The 18972-nt window shown below is 34.2% G+C and overlaps 1 protein-coding gene across 3 annotated transcripts in view; it reads right to left on the bottom strand.

Moving 5' to 3' along the window:
* The window catches only part of LOC127841517 (uncharacterized), an 84568-nt gene extending 67297 nt beyond the window's left edge, over positions 1-17271 (bottom strand). For all 3 annotated transcript variants that reach the window (XM_052370395.1, XM_052370394.1, XM_052370396.1), the window contains exons 1-8: positions 16459-17271; positions 15990-16325; positions 13292-13344; positions 11815-12045; positions 8980-9198; positions 6219-6237; positions 3110-3247; positions 1145-1285 (exon numbers count right to left, since the gene is read on the bottom strand). In XM_052370395.1, coding sequence (XP_052226355.1) covers positions 3129-3247; positions 6219-6237; positions 8980-9198; positions 11815-12045; positions 13292-13344; positions 15990-16325; positions 16459-17233 — 1752 coding nt within the window. In that variant the 5' untranslated portion in view covers positions 17234-17271 and the 3' untranslated portion in view covers positions 1145-1285; positions 3110-3128. The remainder of the gene's footprint in view (positions 1-1144; positions 1286-3109; positions 3248-6218; positions 6238-8979; positions 9199-11814; positions 12046-13291; positions 13345-15989; positions 16326-16458) is intronic.
* Positions 17272-18972: the final 1701 nt, after the last annotated feature.

Raw genomic sequence — 18972 nt, forward strand, 5'->3', positions numbered from 1 at the left:
AAACTCTTCTGGGACTTCCTGAAAACAAGACCAAAATGAAAAGGAATTTCGATTAAGAATTACCCTTCGTTTGGATGTAACAAAATCATCTAGATTACCTTTTCAATTCCCTTAGCCTGTTATGTTTTCAATTGTATTTTAAGCAAAATATTAAAATATATATTTTCTACAAATAACAATTAAATGAAAATATCTTGTAAAACTTGTCAAAGCTGTCAATGATTAAAAAGATCTTTAGAACATAAAAAGTAACAGCATTAGAGCCTGAAACACATATAAGCACATGCTCTTTTTCACACCTTAATTTGCATCAAATAATGGATTATAACACTTAAACTGTCAAATGCCCTAATATATACATGTATATAATGGTTAGTCTTTAGTCAATTATATTTGAACAATCATGCATTCCGTACCATGGACAACACAATATTTTAGATTTCAAGAAAACACTCGAGATTGAAATGGAAGATTGGAGATAACACAGGAGCCAAAACCCTCCAGATTATGTTGAATTATAACGAAGCAGGTTATACTGGACTAACAGTGTGATTATATCCAAAAGTCAATATTACTTATTGCTTAGCAAACTTCATCAAAACTTTAAAACTTGTGACATTGCTGAAATGAAGATTTTTTACAAAGATGCGACATAATGTTGTAAAACAAATTTTAAATCAAGCCCATGGTTGTCTATTTTTTTTGTAGATGTAACAAATCAAAATAATTTGGAGATATCTAATAGATGTTAACGTACAAAAATTCTTATGACTAACTCCATTTAGATTGAGACAAGATGTGTCTTCCACACAATGGAATTAACCCAGATAAATGGGGTTTATTTTTAAATCGTCAAAATCTTGAAGAAATTTGGTAAATGGATGCCTTAAAAACATGAGTGATATTATTTTGTGATCAACACAATAATGCCCCACTGCAAATGAACCTGATCAATGCATATATATATATATATATATATATTATGTTAAACAAAGCTACTTCTTCTGATCATAGAACATCTTGAGATAAGTGTTCAACTTAAATGAACAAACTGAATAAGTTCAAAGGACAAGAAATACTAAACAACTAACCAAGATTTTGAATCAAGTATGCCACTATTACACTCATAATATAAAATACTCACTTTTAACATAGATGCACACAGTCATCCCACTTTCCTTTAAAAAGGTTGGCCTTAATGAATGGTTCAGGGTTTTATCAAACTTACTGTCCCAGATATTTTCTGAAAACTTATGAACGCACTTGGCCTTCAACTTGTCTGAAACTAATATAAAAATAATCGAGTTTCATGTGGTCTACAAAGAAAGAAAATCAAACATGTTATATTTTGTTTCCTGTGAGATACAGCTTTACCAAATATTCTTGTTTTAAACATGTTAAAAATATTACTTTAAACATTTGTATTGTCAACTTTTCTTTGAACAACTAATTGTTAGTTGTCATTTTAGTGTCTTGGCATAATGTCCATGTAACATCATTAACAATTGTTAAGATTTATCAGCATATTTTAACAATTGTTTTCCTTGTCTTCTTGTTCATAATGAAGTGTGGAAAGATTTTCTTCATTAAAGAACATATACATTTAACATATATACTAACAAGTGACTGAACTACTCTAAAGTCTTTGTGTAATCGAGAAACAAGAAGGCCAGGATTCACTTGATTGCGTAACTGTGTAACGTTTATCAAGTGTTTGTTTGCATACCAGTGCTCCTCTGTGTATGGAGTGTTTTTACCCAAGAGGCATGATTTGAACTTAATTTAAGGAGGACCACAATACCATATTACAAAATCTTGGCCCTGTAGTTTAAGAAAAATAGTTTTAGTCTGCCACTGACCAGTATTGACTTCAGGAAAATTTGAAAAACAATCAGTGAATGATATTTATAGGATGTTATATCAAGCTGTTACCTTATTTGCTTAGCCTATTTAACAAACAAGGGCTGTTTGTAAAACATTCATGCCCCCCATATGGGCTGTCAGTTGTAGTGGCAGCTATTGTGTGAATACGTTTTTTGTCACTGTGACCTTGACCTTTGACCTAGTGACCTGAAAATCAATAGGGGTCATCTGCGAGTCACGATCAATGTACCTATGAAGTGTCATGATCCTAGGCAAAAGTATTCTTGAGTTATCATCCAAAAATCATTTTACTATTTTGGGTCACTGTGACCTTGACCTTTGACCTTGTGACCTCAAAATCAATAGGGGTCATCTGCGAGTCATGATCAATGTACCTGTGAAGTTTCATGATCCTAGGCATATGCGTTCTTGAGTTATCATCCGAAAACCGTTTTACTATTTCGGGTCACTGTGACCTTGATACTATTTCGGGTCACTGTGACCTTGACCTTTGACCTAGTGACCTCAAAATCAATAGGGGTCATCTGCGAGTCATGATCAATCTACCCATGAAGTTTCATGATCCTAGGCGTATGCATTCTTGAGTTATCATCCGGAAACCATTTTACTATTTCGGGTCACTGTGACCTTGACCTTTGACCTAGTGACCTCAAAATCAATAGGAGTTATCTGCGAGTCATGATCAATCTACCCATGAAGTTTCATAATCCTAGGCTTATGCGTTCTTGAGTTATCATTCAAAAACCATTTTACTATTTCGGGTCACCGTGACCTTGACCTTTGACCTAGTTACCTCAAAATCAATAGGGATCATCTGCGAGTCATGATCAATGTACCTATGAAGTTTCATGACCCTAGGCCCAAGCGTTCTTGAGTTATCGTCTGACAACCACCTGGTAGACGGACCGACAGACCGACAGACTGACGGACCGACAGACCGACCGACATGAGCAAAGCAATATACCCCCTCTTCTTCGAAGGGGGGCATAAAAATCAAATAACTGTAGCCTAGATAATTTTTAGATAAAAATTATGACTTTGTTTTATCCAGACGGAGGCAAACATGTGGCTTTTAGAGTACTAACATGCACAAGTTCTTAAGTTTTTCTACAATTTGCCCGAGTGACCAAGCCTTTAAACAAATACTGCCCAGATTTACACTACTTAATTTTTCCTACCGGGCTAGTCAACCTCAAACTAAGTATACACACAATTTCATACAAACCTGTTTGTTTAGTATGAAATTACAAAATATCACATTGGATATCTTGAATTGGTTTGCACACAGCTCTTGCAGATATATTCTTTAATGTGATCACTGGGGAGAATCCTCTAATAGAATCAAAGGAGTGAAACAACTTATCTGCAACAAAGAACAAAGAAATATTGGGAACAGAACTAAGATATTTTCCCATAATTTATTTTGAATTATAGTCAGTCTGAAAAATCAAAGACTACATTTACAAATATATATATATGTGTCTGGTTCTGCTGATATCATTGGAAATAAAGCTCAAATGGAAATGCCTTTAATGGAACACTAAATAAAGACCCTGAAGGAACTAATCTGATAAGGTTAAGTTCGCAAGTTTCACTATAGACATAAACAAGAGATGTGTTTGTCAGAAACACAATGCACCCTAATGTACCGCTTTTTTTTTACCTTTGACCTTGAAGGATGACCTTGACCTTTCACCATTCAAAATGTGCAGCTCCATGAGATACACATACATGCCAAATATCAAGTTGTTATGTTCAATATGTCAAAAGTTTTTGCAAAACTTTAATGTAAGGTTAAAGTTTTGGTGACAGAATGACCGAATGACAGACAGACAGACAGGCCAAAAACAATATACCCCCGATCATTCGATCCGGGGGCATAACAAACAAAACTGTTTTTAGCTATGTTCATGATGATCTAGATTTTTTTGTACATTTTTGAATGTTCATATGGTTATATAATAGCCATATAGGGAAAACTACCCACCCCTGGAAGCAAAGTAAATTGGCAGGAATAACTTTCAAACTCGGCACAGAATGATTGTTCTGAGCAAGCATTATAACCATTGGAGAAAAGAATGACATAGTGTTTGTAAGGTTTTACTAAATCCGTATAAGGCAAAACTGCTCCACCCTTTGGCAGCCATGCTTTTAATTGTACCAATATCATTTTCTAACTTGACAAAGATATCATTATCAGGGAACAAAATTAATGTTCTCAACAAGTTTTATGGAGATTGGGCGAAAAAAAGTCATATTTAGTGTTAAGAAGCTTATTTCAATTTGACATAGTGACCATTGTTTTTGACTAATAATCAACCAGTTTAAAATTGACACTGAGAGATCACTGGTTAATGTGTTCTTACCAAGTTTCATACAGATTGGGTAATAAATATGGATCTAAAATGTTCACAAAAGTTTATTGAAGATGTCACACCAAAACGTGAACCTCCCATGGAAGCTATGTTTTTAAATGTTCTGGATCATTTTCAACTTAATCAAGATAACATTAAAACGAAAATTCTCAGTTTAATGATGAATCAGAAAACATGTTGCTTGTAGAGTGTACTAAACGGTTTAATGAAGCCATTTTTGAAAACTGACCAGACATATGACAACCATATTTAATGGACCGAAAACATTTTTGTACTCAGCTGAGACACTATTATATTAAATTTCTAAGCAATTTCATCAATTAAGAGAGGGCAGACAATGTGAAGTTATGAGTTTCTTCACAAGTTCTTTCTTTAAAATGACATTTTGACCAAATATTTGATACAACATGACCAAGTTTCAAACTTATACCAGATATCAATTTTAACAAATATTGTGACCAAGTTTTATGAAAATGTTTAAATAACTGTGACCTTTGGTGTGTTAACTAGGTAAATGCTGATGATGCATGACGGAAAACAAACCAGAGACACATGTTGATCAAAAGGGTTTAACCATGAGCTCAGGTGACAAGAAATAATATAACATAAAAAAGATGCCTCGCACAAAATGTTTTCATTTTTGTTGCATCCTGTGAAAAACTATTACATTGGTTTTCATGTGTACACCACTTTACATACATATAAGGTTTTTCAGTATTAGGTGCTGTAAGAACAGTCATGTTAACATTTGATCTCTAAAGAAATAAAATGGTGCATAATCATATTATCACTTTAAATACATATAACCAATTTTAATGATCAGATCTTATGTACATTTTGAATTATTCTAGTTTTTTTGGACCGACTAACAAACAAATGATTCAACAGAGGAAGTGATTGTTAGAAACACTATAGCCTCATGTTTTATCTAAGTTTCATGACTATAGCACATCTACTTTTTTATTTATAACAGCATAAAATTGTGTTTTTTCTTATTTTTGTAATTTTACATTTACATTAACTTAATTTTAGAGTGACCAGACATTTGGCCTATAGTGTAAACAAAGAATTTTGAAATATCCTATTTCCCATAATCAGTACGAGTTTAAGCACAGTATCTTAAGTACTTAAAAAAATTGTCTTATCAAATTTAGAGGATAGACGGAGGGATAGACATGACAGGCAACAAACCTTTAATCCCCTCCAGTTAATGATAAGTAAGTAACAGAGAAAAGGCTAGAAACATGTCGATTGGTGAATCCATTAAAGACCGTCTCATTATTTACTGGGATATAACAATTACCAAAGGGCAACAACTCCAGCATTAAAAATCTCATCTCTCATGAACGAAATACATAAACAAGTGGATGTAAAGACAGACAAACATGATCATTTCTATGAGCCACACATACAAGATTTCCCCAACAAGGGCTGTTTGTAAAACACGCATGCCCCCAAATGGGCTGTCAGTTGTAGTGGCAGCCATTGTGTACCTTAGAAACCATTTCACTGCTTCAGGTCACTGTGACCTTAAACCTTTGACCTAGTGACCTGAAAATCAATAGGAGTCATCTGCCAGTCATGATCAATGTACCTATGACGTTTCATGATCCTAGGCCTTGGCGTACTTGAGTTATCATCTGGAAACCATTTTACTGTTTTTAGTCACTGTGACCTTGACCTTTGACCTAGTGACCTGAAAATCAATAGGGTTCATCTGCCAGTCATGATCAATGTACCTATGTAGTTTCATGATCCTAGGCCTAAGCTTTCTTGAGTTATCATCCGGAAACCATTACGTGAACGAACCGACCGACGGACCAACCGATTGACATGTGCAAAACAATATACCCCCTCTTCTTCGAAGGGGGGCATAAAAATTCTTTTGCTGGTCTGCTAATCTACCAGTACTAGGACAGTAAATACACATCTCTTCTTTAAATATCAACCATTATTTACCTTTCTCATCACTGAACACCTGAAATAAATAAATGTTATTATAATAAATAATTTATGTATACAACAACAACTAAACATAACATACACATTACTTTTATATGCTGTTGCAAGGCAAAGGAGTGTTAGATTTCAATAGTCTCAATACTCAAAATGACAATATATCATACTGGTGTGTAATATTCAGTTTATGTAAAACGTTTGTAAACTTTAAGACATTTCTTACTTAGATATTTTATTCCATTACTTTCTCATTGTGTAACATGAAACTCAACCAACCACAAGTCTACATCATTTATTTCATTTAAAAGGGCAGTGGACATTTTGTGTATGCCATACTGCAGTTATTAAACTAGAGCTTGTCAAAATAACAACAAAGAATAACCTCTCTCCCAGCCACAATATGTACAAAAATGTAGCAAACTGAGAAAATAAAAAAAGTGTTACCCTTTGAGTGTAACTAATGTTGAACACAGGGTCAGCATTTAAAACACTGTACAACTATACAATTTTATGTATCAAATAAAACAAGAGGGCCTGACAGACCCAAAGCCACTCACCTGAGATACAAAGGAACTGACCTGCTCATTGCAGCCCCAAGATATCATTAGAACAAAATGTTCTGACCAAGTTTCATGAAGAACGAACTTTAAATGTAACTTTTAGAGTATTAACAAGGTTTTACTAAAGCCATATAAGAAAAACTGCTAGCAATGCTTTTCAACAGATCGGCACCATTTTTGTAAATATTCCAAGATATCATTACAAAAAATGTTCAGCCAAGTTTAATAAAGACTGGACTATAAATGTGACTTTTAGAAAGTTAACAAGGTTTTACTATAGCCATATAAGGATAAATACCCAACCCCCTTGCGGCCATTTTTTTCAACAAACTGGAACCATTTTCGAACTCATCCAAGATATTTTTAGAACAAATATTCTGACCAAGTTTCATGAAGATTGGAAAATAAATGTAAATTCTAGCGTTTTAACAAAGTTTTACTATAGCCATATAATGAAAAAAAATGCCCTGCCCCCTGGTGGCCATGTTTTTCAACCAACTGAAACAATTTTAGAACTCGACCAAGATATCATTGAGAACAAGAGATGTGTTTGTCAGAAACACAATGCCCCCTACTGCGCCGCTTTGAAGCCATATATTTGACCTTTGACCTTGAAGGATGACCTTGACTTTTCACCACTCAAAATGTGCAGCTCCATGAGATACACATGCCTGCCAAATATCAAATTGCTATCTTCAATATTGCAAAAGTTATGGGCAATGTTAAAGTTTTCGGACGGACAGACGGACGGGCTGACAGACGGACGGGCTGACAGACAGTTAAAAAACTATATACCACCCTTCGGGGGCATAAAAATATTCTGACCAAGTTTCTTGAAGACTTGAAGTAACATAAATACTAAAAATCTACGAATATTTTGTACAATATTTCGGAAAAAAAAGGTAACATATAAAAATCAATGTTCCCTATAGCAATAGGCAAAATGTCAACACTAGATGTTGTATGGTAAAATAGATTTAAATAGATAGAAAAAGGCTTATTTTTATTTTTGTATGATGCACTTTATTCAATTTTAATTTCTCGCAACAATATCTATTCATTCAACACGAACACTTACTTGGTACATGAACATGTGTTTAATATATTGTTCCGCAAAAAAAGAAAAAAAGAGCATTTTGTATCTTGTTTAATCTATGTTGCCAGACCACATCTAGCGTTGAAATTTTGGCTATTGATATTCATTCATTTCTTTCCCTAAAATTCCTGTTGTTTGATATCTTGAAAGCAATACTGTGTTATCAACGTAAGGTGTTTATTCATTGTACAGTCTGTCTTCCCCTGGTGATTTACTGACCCAGCACTGATCCTGAAAGTCTTGGGGATAGAATTTACTGGTAATGCTTAATTGTAACTGGGCAAAAACTGAGCATGCATAGAGTAGTCTGCATTGTCATACACTGATTAGTGGTACATCCTTTACTACAAAGACTTGCAGTTATGCTTCCAATGTTTGAGGGGATTATGCACACATAAGCCAATTGAATGAATGAAGTGTATTCAATCAGCTGGTATTGTATAAAAGTCATTTAAGGTGAAAAGCTGAGTTAAACAGCTACACCAAAATATAAAAGTTTAGTTTTTGTGCTATATGAGTGTATATTAACCTTGTGACCCACAAGGCCTTGGTCAAATTTTTCAATGGCCAACTTTGACTTTTAGCCAATTTAGACTCTTGGTTCATCATTTTAACAAATGTAGGACCACAATCCAAATTAACATACAAAAAAAATGAAACCTCTTGGCTGAAGGTTTCAAGGAAAGTTTCAAGTTAAAAAGAGAAGGAGAATGCCTTTGGACAAGTTTGTGTGCTTGGAAAGACGTCCACAGAGATTTCTGAATACCCAGTTCACTAAGTTTGTTGAGGTATAATAATATTAGTTAATCAATGTTGACACAATAAAGTATTCACAGCACTTTAGAGGAACTATAAGCCAAAGATAAGAATTTGTATAACCAATTTTATTTGCTTTAATAGGGGTAAAGACATGTTAAATTTGTATGGCATTTAAAAAGTATTACAATAAAAGTTAGCTCAACTTATGGTGACTATATATATGTTTTATATTTAAACAGAGATATATATTTTTATATACCCGGTAATATTTAAGGCAATACTGACTCACTTATATGCAAGAGTTTGGATATTGAAGAAACAGTGACAAATGTTATTAAATAACTACCTTACAGAGACTGGAGTCATCATGTTTATAAACAACAATCCGTATAGTTCGAATGTTGTCTAACATGAATTGTGTTTCTTCAATTGCTTCAAACATAGCTTCTGCCGCTTTCTCTGCTGGAAATTGTAATTTTCCTGTCCCAAGGGCTGGCAATGCTATTGACGTAAACTGTAATTTGTCTGCAGTTGCAATACACTTTGCCACCAATTGCTTCAATTTCTGGAAGAGAGATCATTCGCAAATACTGTTTTAATATTGTGTTCAATTCTATTTATATAGAGAATAATAGGTTAGTGTTGATTATAGATCAGGTTTATCATGCAAGGCTTAGAAAACAAACAGCACGAGCCTTGGCGAGTGCTTTTTCGTTTTCGTGCCGAGCATGATAAACCTGATCTATAATCAACACTAATCTATTATTCTATTTATCCCACTGTTTATACAGTAAACCTTTTTATTTAAAAAAAATTAGTTTTCATCACGAGTGTTTGTCGCACTTTGATAATGACTGTAGTGTAACCAAGGTCAGTGTATTACTCCGAGTTCCAAAAATAACCGCTGATCAAATAATCATTTTTTTTTTAACAGAATATTGTTCTGTGACAAAGAGTCGTGTGTTATTAATTACAATTTTATTCATATTGACTTGCAAATCTAAAAGTTTTATAACATCAATATAACATTTAGTTGTTATATACAAGGAACTACATTTGTTTACAACGTAGCCTAACAACGTAGCACGTGCCGTTGATTAAAGCAGATATTTAATCAATGGGGCTTTAATCAACCGAAATCGCTGTATAAGTGGGATAAAATGCAATTCTTAACAGAATTTTTAAATACACTTGGAACAGACATTTAAAAAAATACTCAGTTCAGTTTAACCCTATTTATTTGAGCTTGATTGAAATGTAAGCCTTATGTTTAGTGAAACTCTCTTGTGTCCTTTTCTGGGTAGAACCAGTACTATGGTGAAGATTAAAACAACTTCCCATAGTGGGCATTGAACCTATGACCTCCTGATCACTAGGCAGACTTACCGTAAAAATGCAGTCATAAGTCTACCCTCTCATAAGTTGGGGGGTAAAAAATGATACGAAAATCGGAGATTTTGAATATGTTCAAGTCATAAGTCGAGTCAGAAATTGTCCGTGCAAGAATTTCATAAACAGACGCAATTTTAAATGTACAGGAAGTTTTTATTCTATACATAGACCATGACGTCAATATACACTATATGTAGCACTGTGCAACGTAGACATAGCAGACACGTGTATTATGTACTTTATTTAATACAATCAATACGATATATATTTAGGAAATCGAAAATAATATATGAAAATATAGACAAGCAAATCATAATGAACCACATAAAAACAAAGACAACATAGGAAACCAGAACTTATATACATGTAAATCGTAATTTACACATCAACGACATACAAAACACCAAACTCGCGTTCAGCAGCACTATTATTAATTGATTGCTCTGCAAATTCTATCACGCGTATTTTAAACGTATTGTCATACGCATGGCGTTGGCGTTTTCGAGGCATTTTCACAAATCAAATGTGTTAGTCAAATTAATTAAATTATTATTATAAAGTTTGCACTAAATTGTCCACGCTAGTAATAATCCACAAACTTATAATCCGATGACACACTGTGATCACTGTAATCAAATCTTAGTACTTTTAATCTGACGTTTAAAACAATTGATAAGTTCCTCGGTAAACGCGTTTTTATGACAATGATTGACATAACCAATAGACCGCTAACTCCACATTTGTTCTACATAACAGTTTCAAAGGCTGAGCTATGCACGTGCTCAAACATAATTGGACGATTACCAGTGAATAACAAACTCGCGATTGGTTAAACATGTCGCTTCACTAATTAAAGAAATTTTATTTTATTGGCGAGGTGATGCTTTATGGCTTCTTGACAGGAAGCGGCTTTCCTTTGATGACGTCAAACTGTCAATTCACACAGGTTGCCAATTCTTGCTCTACTTTAAAAATGACTCGATCTTTTGTTTGCACGTTCAGTTGTAAAAAAAAACACCTGCTTACATGAAAACTTTGGATTAAATTATGAAAATAAAAACAACTGAAATGTTGCGGAAAACTGTGGTTATATTAATTGGTAAGTATCAGTTAAAAGAGGAAATTTTGTGTGTCGTATTTCAAAAAGTTTTCTATACAACAACAACAACTTTAACCATTTCCGCGGGGATCGATCTTAGTAGAATGTCATCATTATTTTTCATGGACGACCTCATAAGTCGAGACTGTAAATTTAATCAAATTTTTTAGGAAAAAAATCTCGACTTATGACTGCATTTTTACGGTAATATCCACTAAGCCACAGCAACCTCTACATAAATACTTGGGAGATAGATTATGCATAATCATGTCATCAATTTTAAATATGTAAACCAAGTTTAATTCTCAAAATCTTAAGTATTTGTCTAGTTCATTTAAAGCTATATCAGTTTCTAGGGACAGACAGACAGACAGATAAACAGAGGGATTGCAGACAGAAACGAAACAAACGTGGTTTAGCTTCACTTGTATATTATTGTAAAACAAAGGTATTATAAATTTGAATTGAAGTGGTGGGAACTCTGTCAATATATAGTTCTGTAATGAAATTAAACAGTATCTTTGTTTAATTGCATGCCTATAAAGAATTGAATAATGATAAGACAATTTTTTTATATCTGGAAAGATGAAAACCAACACACTTATCAGCAGAAAAGACAAGCTTGATCCTACATACCCATGCTCTTTAAAACTGTGTGTGTTCATAGATTAAATCACTCATTTTACTTACTTGAACTGATGCTAAATCCTTGCTGTATTTTCCAACAGCAGCATAAAATATCCTTTTGCAGTTTTCCAATTTAAAGGCCTCTGTTGAAACAAATTCTCCAATAGCAATAGTTTTTTTTTGTTTGTTTACTGCTTGTTGAAGTTCATCACCTGCTAACCTCAGAAGTTCACTTGACATTTTTCCATTATTCAAGTCTAAATCTGTCCAAATGCTATTGACTAAAACATCAGCCTACAACACATCAAAAACATACATGCCATAAAATCCCAATTTTAATGAGACAGTCCCCTTCGGACTGTTTGTCAGGCTGTCCCATTATGTCCCAAGCCTTGCACAAAGAGGGTCATGGGTCATAAGGCCTTCACCTGAGACCCAAAGGAAGAAAACTATTTTGTGTTAAACAGACTTCATAAAAGCCATACAAGGCAAACTGCCCCACATCCTGGAAGCCTTATTTTTCATTGGAGTGGAGCCATTTTGAACTTGACCTTCACCAAGTTTCATAAAGATTGCACTAAAAATATAACTTCTAAAGAGTTAACCATTTTAACAAAAGCCACATAAGGAAAACTGTCCCATGCCCGACGGACATGTTTTCCAACAAACATAACAAATTTCTAAGTTGGCCAAGATATAATTAAAATAAAGGTTCTTCCTGAGTGTCATGAAGATATGATTAAAATGTGAATTCTATAGTCTAACAAGGTTTCACTATAGCCAACAAAAAAATGCTCCTGGTAGCCATGATTTTCAACAGGACCATTTTTAGTTGTTTGCTTGCAAACAACTAAGGTGAACGCCATGCTCTAAAAATAGGTATGAGCTTCACTTCTAATCATCCAACAAATTTCTTGAGTCATTTATGCCAGAGGTTTCAGTTATTCAACTACATTAATTTAACAATTGACACATAATATGAATTGTCCTGTTAAATGGAATAAGTTTTAAACAGATCAACAATTAATTGTGTTTATATTTTTTTAAACAGTGCCCTGAACCGAACAAGCCTAAAAAATAATCCTAAGCTAGATTTCCATGCAAGCATGCCTCATCCAAAGTTTCATCAAGTTAGGTTAGTAAAAAATAAATGTATTGAGTGGAAACAACATATATATCATTAGACCCTTGGCTTTGGCCAGTTTTGAAACCAGGCTCATGATATGAACACACATACTAGGGGAATACTATACCATGTTATTTAAAGAAGGTTTAAAGTTTTTATTTTGTAAACATATTTAAGCTATTGAACATACACATGCAGTAGACTAAAACAATTTGAACAACTGATCAAGGATCATTACAGTGAGGCTGTGTAAAAATTTGCCTAACTTATAAGGAGATATTATTTAAACAAAAGCAGACATAAGGCAGAAAAGACCAACAGGCAAAAGCTGATTCCAAGAGCTCATGCTTCGCACTTTGTGCAGAGCTGAGCTAAAGAAACAAAACTTATCTTTAATATCTATAACCAGCATACCTTTATTTCATGTAAAAGATCTTTTTCAACAGTTATGTTCAGTGATTCTTTTCCTAAAATAGAAAAAGGTCAGCTATTTCCAAATTATAATTTATATCACATAAGTATCAAATGCATGTAACATGAAATAATTATATGTTTCATTAATAGTGTGTGCAGTATACTACTGGAATTCTAACTGTAAACAATTGTATACCCCCCCTTTGTATTCAAAGCAAGGACATGATCTCCAATCAGTTTATATACCTAGCCTAAGTACTTTTTTTTATTAATGACAGTATGCAGATTTTAGTTGTCAGTTACTTCTGTAGCAATCAAAACTAGAGCTTTGTCACAGACGTGACGAATACCCCCACATGCCGCATTGACACATACTATTTTGCATGTCGTCTTCACAAAAAACAGCGGACACCATGCTCAATTTTTAAAACGCACTAAGTGACCCCTTGACCTAGTTTTTTACCCAGAAAGGCCCATGTTCTAACTTGGCCTTAAGATCATCTCCATAAAACTTCCGACCAAGTTTGGTGAAGATCGGATGTAAACTACTTGAAATTGAGAGCGGACACAATGCTGAATGTTAAAAAACGCACCCCGTGACCTAGTTTTAGGCCCGGAATAGCCCATGTTCAAACTTGTCCTTGAGATCATTTAGATAAAACTTGTGACCAAGTTTGGTGAGGATTGGATGAAAACTACTTGAATTTGAGAGCGGACAACATGGTGAGGTTAAAAATGCACTAAGATACCCCGTGACCTAGTTTTTGACCCGGCATGACCCATATTCAAACTTGACCTAGACATCATCTAGATACAACTTCTGACCAAGTTTGGTGAAGATTGGATGAAAACTACTTGAATTAGAGAGTGGACAACATTGTGGTGTTTAAAAGGCCTAAGTGACCCCGTGACCTTGTTTTTGACCCGGCATGACCCATATTCAAATTTGCCCAAGACATTATCAAGATACAACTTCTGACCAATTTTGGTGAAGATTGGATAAAAACTACTTGAATTAGAGAGCGGACAACATGGTGAGCTTTAAAACACACTAAGTGACCCTGTGACCTAGTTTTTGACCCGGCATGGCCCATGTTCGAACATGACCTACACATCAACTAGTTACAACTTCTGACCAAGTGTGGTGAAGATCGGATTTAAACTACTTGAAATTGAGAGCGGACACCGCGCTAAATGTGAAAAACGTACTAAGGACCCCGTGACCTAGTTTTTGACCCGGCAAGGCCCATGTTCGAACTTGGCCTTAAGATCATCTAGATACAACTTCTGACCAAGTTTGGTGAAGCTCGTATGAAAAATATTTGAATTAGAGAGCGTACAACATGCTGAATGTTTAAAACGCACTAAGTGACCCCGTGACCTAGTTTATGACCCGGCAAGGCCCATGTTCAAACTTGGCCTTAAGATCATCTAGATACAACTTCTGACCAAGTTTGGTGAAGATCGGATGAAAACTACTTGAATTAGAGAGCGGACAACATGCTGAATGTTTAAAATGCACTAAGTGACCCCGTGACCTAGTTTTTGACCCGACAAGGCCTATGATCGAACTTGGCCTAGACATCATGTAGATACAACTTCTGACCAAGTTTGGTGAAGATCGGATGAAAACTACTTGAAATAGAGAGCGGACACTTAATACGGACCGACCGACCAACCGACAGACTGACAGACCGACAGACAAGCTCACTCCTATATACCCCCCTAAACTTCGTTTGTGGGGGTATAATTATAGTGAAAAAAACACACACAAAAACTGAAATAACATGCATATTCACTAAATGGCCATCTATCTACATACTGAAATTTATCAATCTACCTGAAGTAGTTATTTACTTGCTGCAGGATCCAGATGTTCGTTTATTTATGTAGCCACAGCAAAACCAAATATCTGTTTAACCCTCAAAAATTAAATTAAGTGCATAGTTTGCATATACATGTTCATGTAGCTCTCTATTCACATACTGCATTTCATCCAGCCAGCTTTAGTACTTTTTAAGTGATACTAAGATCCAGATATTTCAAACGGACAGACAGATGGTCAAATAATATATAAAATTGAAAACACATACAAATGAATAAAGTGAACTGTTTGCATATAGCTCTCTATCCATTTTTCAAAGATCATCATTTAACCTTTTTTGAGTTACGATTGGACTTAGATTTTAGTTTTCAATATTTTGATAAACATAGCAACTGTACATTTTGCCCGATAAAAAAACAATTTCATATTACTCATATGGACTTCTATCCTTTTACCAAGTTTCATCAACCTAACTTCAGTACTTTTTGAGCTAGTTATTGTAAAACCAGATAAAGATGGAAACTAGGAAACAGTGACAGACTGAGTTAAAATCTGATGGTTTGGTAACACTGGTACTGGACTCAAAATTTGTCATAGACCTTTGAAGATGAAAAAGGAGCATATATTAATTTTTAACTTCACATGCACAAATGAATTTCCGTTTGAATGCTGCATTACTAAAAGTTTACAAGTACTTCTTCAGACAAGTTTGTGTTGATGAACAAAGCAACAGGTGTCCAAGGTGAATACAATTTGCGGTCCTTGACTTTGTTGCATGGCATTTGATGTTATGTTTTGTTCAATTCAAAAGTTACATGGAACAGTGAAATGAATGCTTGAATGCATAACACAAGGATACAGAACAATATTTACCATCATGTGTAGATGTTCTGAATGGCAGTCCCTCACACCAAGCATTTGAAGGAGTTCCGGGTAAAAATACAGATGCACATTGTGAAAAACTTGTTGAGTCCATACAATCAAACACAATAATATCTGGTGATCGATTTTCTAATAAAATTTGAGTGCATGCCCACCAAATACTTTTCAAAAAAACAGGGTCAATTTCATGTGTAATACATATGCTTATAGACCTCTGACCACGTTTGATTTTCTTTTTAAGTTGATCCTGTACGTGACCAGCCAAATGTTTATTTTCGAATCTTAAAGTAGAGGATAGGAATATTGTTGTTCGATTTCCGTGGACTTCTACAAGAGAAAGTAGCAAATTATCACAAAAAGCCAAAATCAAAGAATTCATCACTGGCACAGAATATAATTGTATAACATTGATACAACATTCACGCTACTAGAAAATGAAATACATTTGTTTAATACCTACCCTGTTTTTTCGTAGTGTTCGGTTCACAAATTACTATTTCAGTTTGTGACTCAGTTGCTTCTCCACTATCTATTTCCAATCGTGCATGTTTTCTGTTTGGAAATGTCCACATCAAACACTGAGCATTACTGTCCATTACATTTAAATTGTCAACAGCTACAGCAGTATTCACAAATGTGTTTACAAGTTTATCCGTTGAACAATGTCTTGGATTGAGGTGAATCTTTAACACCTTCTTACCAAAGTGGTCTAGTATAGATTCTGCTTCCTTTACAATTTCAGACCGGAGCTCACTGGATTCACCATTAATGATTTGTAATATTTTATCACAGTTGTGAATTGCAAACACATTGAATTTCTTGCTTAACTCTGTTTGTAATTCAAGAAGGATTGTTTCAGACCTATATGAAAACTGACCTTTAGCAACACGGATTGATTTTGTAAGATGAGCTCTTACAACACTGGGATCCTTGACACCACAGGTGCAAAAAATCACACATCTTTTGGGAGTATTAAAGTTCCAAAAAACATTTTGAAATTTGCCATACTTGTCAGTCAAGAGAATTTCAATTACTTCTTGCAGATTTTCAACTTCTTTGTTGATTTTATCAAATTCTACTGAATGAACTGCTGATTCAGTCTCAAACCAAATCATGACCTGTTTTAAGTCTGAATACCCAGTAAATGAAATTTCTCCACGCATATCACTTATATTTAAACTTACACCAGGAAATGTTTTTTTCAAAACGTCCTTGAAAATAGTGCTTTGTACCATATCAATAACACACTTGTCCACTGAAATCCATTGTTCTTTTTCTGCAGTAAATAGAAATATAAAATAAAACAAACTGAATACTTTATGCATTATATTCAGCTTGACATTTTCTGCATCATGGGCCTAAGCTCACAATATAAATGTAACAGACCAAATGCGGGTAATTATTATGCCACATGTTCTCCCAAGCTTGTATATTATGGCTTTTCACAAATGTTACAATATTAAAAGTAAATAATATCCAAGTGATAATCGTTCCTTTGATCATAGTACAATTATAGAGTGTTGTCTTCATGAGCCCATTCGAGTCATTTAAACATCCTTTGGTTATGATTTTGAATACTTTTACTTAAAAAAGAAATGTTAGTCAAACAAAGAGCAATCACAAAAGCTCACTGGTGAGCAAGTGGGCCATGATGGCCTTTATGCGCTCACCTGAGTTTAATGTACACCAGTTGCTCAAGATATAACCTGGTCAGTGATGATCTAGTGTTCACTCCATACTGATTTAAACGTGACCTTTATATAGTCAAGATAAAAGTTTGACATGAACCAGATTCAAACATGGTCTCCATTAAGCAAGAAATACATTATAATTATTATTCATCAAGATTGAGTAATAAATGTGGCCTCTTAAGTGGTAATAAGGTTTCCATAAGATTTGACTTGGTGACTTAGTTTTAGATGCATGTTATTTGGATTCTTAAATGATCTAGATATTGTCTTAATAAACATTTTGACCAAGTTTCATCAAGATTTTGCCATAAATGTGGCCTCTTGAGTAGTAAATAGATTTTAAAACATTTGACCTGGTACAGTAGCGTTACCGATTGTGTTCCGCGTTAAATCGGTAAAAAATCGCTAAAAAGTAAGCGTTTTTAACTGATTTAACGGCTTAATAGATTTTCAGCGGTTATTGAGCGTTTTAAACGGATTTGATTGGTTGTTAAGCGTTTTCATCCGTTGAATTGCGCAACCACTTTTTTTTAAGCGATTTTACGCGATAAATCACTACGCATGCGCAAATGTCCAAACCGCCGAAAAGCGCTGAATGGGCGGAGCCTAACATAGGTAGGTGTGTCCTTAAATATTTATTTATAGATCCTTGCTTATCCGTGTGTTATCCATTTTCAGTTTGAACGTTAAAATTATTTTTTACTGGTATTATCAAACTGAAATATATGTTATTTAAAAAATATCATCTCTGCAAATCCTAACACAAATACTGAAAAAAATATCTGTAGGATACTGTTTGTGGGATAAACATAATTCAATAATAGATGAGGGGATTGACTTGAAACACGCTCACAATGTTATTGTCCGACTTAATTTCCGTGTTTGATAACAAAGAAATGTGTCGTAATTATTTGTCGATGGAAAATATTTTAAGAATACCTTAACAGTGAGCGTGCAGATTGAGAGAAAAAGCAGAAGTGTCGTGTTTTTTTTGTTTTTTTTTTATTCAATGAGAGCCGTAATGTTCGTTTATATAGTATGTAAGTACACTATAATGACATGCGAATTCATTCAAATGTTAGCCAGTGATAATTCTAACCACATAAATATTGTTTTAAAAGGGCAACCTATTTTCGCGAATTGTGGGACGATCGTCTTTTAATTAAAACGCGTTAGTTATAAGTGTTACTGTAAATGTTTACTACTGTGTCTATTTGAATCATTTAAAATAATCGATTATTAATTGATTGGTTATGACGGATTAATATGTAAGTTGAAAAGAT

Source organism: Dreissena polymorpha, chromosome 8 (assembly GCF_020536995.1).
Source record: "Dreissena polymorpha isolate Duluth1 chromosome 8, UMN_Dpol_1.0, whole genome shotgun sequence".
In the NCBI taxonomy this organism is placed as follows: domain Eukaryota; kingdom Metazoa; phylum Mollusca; class Bivalvia; order Myida; family Dreissenidae; genus Dreissena; species Dreissena polymorpha.